This window comes from Carcharhinus amblyrhynchos, chromosome 4 (assembly GCF_965287045.1).
Source record: "Carcharhinus amblyrhynchos chromosome 4, sCarAmb.v2.hapA, whole genome shotgun sequence".
Classification (NCBI taxonomy): Eukaryota; Metazoa; Chordata; class Chondrichthyes; order Carcharhiniformes; family Carcharhinidae; genus Carcharhinus; species Carcharhinus amblyrhynchos.
In genome coordinates, this window is record NC_137327.1 from 16,727,371 (window position 1) to 16,731,410 (window position 4,040).

Here is a 4,040-nt window from a genome sequence, read left to right on the forward strand (position 1 = left end):
ACCAAGGCAGGAAAAAGGGATTAGTTTAATTTGACGTCCAAGTTCAGCAAACATCGTGGACCAAAAAGTTTATTTATTAAATAAAGTTTATTTATAAGTGTCACAAGTAAGGCTTACATTAGCACTGCAATAAAGTTACTGTGATAATCCCCTAGTTGCCACAGTCTGGCACTTGTTCAGGTACATTGGCACAGCCAATGCACCTAACCAGCTCATCTTTTGGTCTGTGGGAGGAAATCAGAGCACCTGGAGGAAACCCACGCAAACACAGAGAAAATATGCAAACTCCCCACAAGCAGTGACCCAAGCTGGGAATTGAACCCATGTCCCTGGCACTGTGAGGCAGTAGTGCTAACCACGTGCCACTCTACTGCCCCCAACTGTTCTCACCAGCTGTTCCTGTGCTGTATTGTTCTGTGTTCTATGTTCTGAAGCACATGGATTTGTACGTTAAGTGCTGTAAGCTGCCGGGCTCTGGGCCAGGTGCAGGAAGATGGATTTACAAAGGGCACCTGAGTGCCCTCAGGCTGGCATGGACAAGATGGGCTGAGTGGTCTCCTTCTACGCTGTAACTTTTCTATGGCTCTATGATTCTATGGTGTCAGGTGAGTTCAGTCTTGTTCAAGGAAGAGGAAGTGTTTAAATATTTTAAACAGTCACGCCCAACACATGATATCTGCAAGTGATTACTTGTATTCTTAAAAGCTTTATCAAAATACTTTTTCCATGAGGCACTGCCAGTGAATATTACACAGTATTACAAACTAAATGGGGGAAGGCTCTGTAAAACTAACCCATCTAAGAAGAGGTCCTTTTAATCAAAAAGTTTGAGAACCACTGTGTTAGCTTACTAATAAGTGATGGAATCTAGGTGGTGCTGTTTACTAACTTGTTTTTCTTCTCTGCTCAGAGATCAACATGCAAAGTAAATCATCCAGGAAGTTCCACTTTACTTTCATTTTCAGCATTCCATTCCTGCCTTTTGCCATGGCTGCATCTCGTCAGCTACTACTGAAGGAGGAACTTTGCTGTGCCATCTGTTTGGAGTTGTTCACAGAACCTGTTACAATCCCCTGTGGTCATAATTTCTGCATGGAATGCATAAAGAGCTATTGGGATAAAGAGGCGAACATAACGTCATGCTGCTGCCCCAAATGTCGAGCCAGCTTCCTCCACAAGCCTCACCTTTGTAAAAACATTGCCTTGTGCGAGGTGGTGGAGAAGGTCTCCAAATCTGAGGAGGTGGCTCCACCAGAGTCTTGCACTGACCCAGACGATGCGGTGTGTGACTTTTGCATTGACCGCAAGGTTAAGGCCACTAAGTCCTGTTTGGTGTGCAAGGCATCGTTCTGCGATGCCCATATTAGGCCGCACCTTGTAAACGCAGCGCTGAGCCATCACAAGCTGGTCGATGCAGTCAAAAGCGTGGAGAACCGGCAATGCAAACGGCACAACAGGCCGCTGGAACTGTTCTGTCGAACGGATGAGACTTTTATCTGTTGTATATGTGTCGTCCAAGAACACGGGGAGCACCTGTTTGTGACTGTAGATGAGGAGAGAGCCAAGCAGCAAAGAAAACTGGCAGGTAAAGAGGCAACGTTGGAAAAACTGGTAGAAATGACTGAGAATGAGATTGGAGAATTAAGAAAGCAAAGCGATTCAATTATAAACTCTGCGATCACTTTGCAAAAAGGCATTGCTGCTAAATTTAAGGAATTAGTCCAAGACGTTGAAAATGCAAATATCAAAGTGGCTGAATTTATAGAGAAAGAGAAACAGACAGTACTAACTAAGTCTAAAGATGCTATCTCCCAAAAGGAAGAGAAATGTATTGAATTAAGGGAGAGGAAGATACGGCTGGGAAAACTTGCTGGTGTTAGTGATGATATCAAATTCCTACAGGAAGTTAAAGCTCTCAGCAATGAGCATGTAAAAGCCCCACCCCAGGTCACCAGTGACATGGATTTTAGTTTGGTTGACCTAAGGCAGATTTTCGTTAACCTCACGGGACAACTGGAGAGCAAATGCAATCAAATTGTAGAAAACCTTGGCCCCGAAGTAGCCGGCTTGAGACAGTATTGGCCAAAGTCACCAGAACCGCAGAACCGGTTGGAGCTTCTCACGTACTCCCGCCAACTGACGTTTGACTCAAAGACGGCACACAAGTGTCTCTCCCTGACCAAGGAGAACCACAGAGCGACGAATATCTGGCCAGAGGAGGTTTACGAAGTTGACCACTCAGAACGGTTTGACTGTTGCTGGCAAGTGCTGTGTGCGGAGAAACTGGAGAAAGGTGCCCATTACTGGGAGGTTGAAATCAGTGAAGGTAGCTGCCTGGGTGTGACATATAAAAGCATCAAGAGAAAAGGACCTGACTACTGCTGTTTCATTGGGAAAAATGATCATTCTTGGGGTATACAGTTGTACAGTACTCATTGCTCAGCGTGGCATAATAATATAGAAACTCGAGTAAAGTTGGAGAAATATGAACAAATTGGTGTGTATCTAAACTATTCTAACGGAAGTCTCTCATTTTATGGTGTTTCGGATACAGTGATGTTAATCCACAAATTTCAGGCTGTATTCACTGAGCCGCTGTACCCAGCTTTCAGACTCATAAATAGCCAGTCATTTTGTCAACTTTCTGACTGAATTGGGCATCATCTCATTTCACAGAAAGTGCTAGAAAATCTCCGCAGGTCTGACAACATCTGTGGAGAGGGAATAAAGCCAACACTTGGACTCCAAAGAGTCATCCTGATTTGAAACGTTGGTTCTATTCTCTCTCTTTCTCCACAAGATGCTATCAGATCTGTTGAGGTTTCCTTAGCATTCTTCTGGTTTTGCATCCGCACTATCGTTTTAGTACGGTTCATCGTCATAAAAAGGATACTTTTGATACCAAAATAAGACATGGAGAATACAGAAATAAGGGGCGGCATGGTGGCACAGAGGTTAGCACTGCTGCATCACAGCGCCAGGGACCTGGGTTCGATTCCCAGCTTGGGTCACTGTCTATGTGGCGTCTGCACACTCTCCCCATGTCTGTGTGGGTTTTGTCCAGGTGCTCTATTTTCCTTCCACTGTCTGAAAGATGTGCTGGTAAGGTGCATTGACCCAAACAGGCACCGGAATGTGGCGACTAGGGGAATTTCACAGTAACTTCATTGCAGTGTTAATGTAAGCCTTACTTGTGACTAATAAATAAACTTAGAAAGGTCATCTCTTTTGCCCAGTTGTGGAATTTTCAGGTGACTAAGTTGGTGAAACAGTTGGTGAATACTACGTCTAAGGTTTTTGTGCGTATACTTGTAAAGAACTTATAATGTATCAGGATATAAAGAAAAGGTATTTTAAATAAAACTTTGCTGAATTGAATTAAGAATATTTTATGAAAGAGTGCTGGTGTACTTTAACATGGTGACTGCCAGTGGCTAAGCCTGAGTTGCAGCAGATGTTATACCACTGGAGTGTGAATTTTTAAGTAGCGTTGTTTACAGTCTTTGATGTTTTCATTTCAAAAAAAAATTCATGGTCATTATGATGATGGAATTACATCCTCAAAGCACTGGTTTTAGTAACTGGACACAGCTCGGTAGTTTGAGTTTTTTTTGTGAAACAATTCACGAGATAGCAACATCCACATCAAAACTTTCTTACATTTTAAGATCAGTAGCCCACAGTTAATTGTAGCTCCGCCGCTGGCTGCAGTTTGGGAAAGAAAGGGTGGATCATTCCGTCTGTTTGTCATGCGGGCACATGGCTGTCTATGTGAGGAAGCCTGCAATGTTTACACCCCCGATCCATTCGTATTGTCCGCCCACCAGTTGAGGCTTTGGAGTAAATGCCTTGGAGCAAATCCAAGAACAGCCCAGGCCTCTTAGTCTTCAGAGGCTAGCAGCATTCAATCTGGTTCCTAAGATGTCGGTTTTCTGTCCATTGACGAAGATTGGCAGCCTGCTCATTGTTTCCTGGTTCCAAAAAGTCACTATCTACGGGCTAAACCCCTGTAGCCCCACTGGTCAGTGACAATCTGGAGC

General features: G+C 43.9%; 1 protein-coding gene across 1 annotated transcript; it reads left to right on the forward strand.

Moving 5' to 3' along the window:
* The first annotated feature begins 566 nt into the window (after positions 1-566).
* Positions 567-3,378, forward strand: LOC145341805 (tripartite motif-containing protein 16-like). Its single transcript, XM_080186750.1, has 2 exons — positions 567-605; positions 911-3,378. The coding sequence occupies exons 1-2, from the start codon at positions 596-598 to the stop codon at positions 2,650-2,652; spliced, it is 1,752 nt and encodes a 583-aa protein (XP_080042876.1). The 5' UTR covers positions 567-595; the 3' UTR covers positions 2,653-3,378.
* The last annotated feature ends 662 nt before the right edge of the window (positions 3,379-4,040 follow it).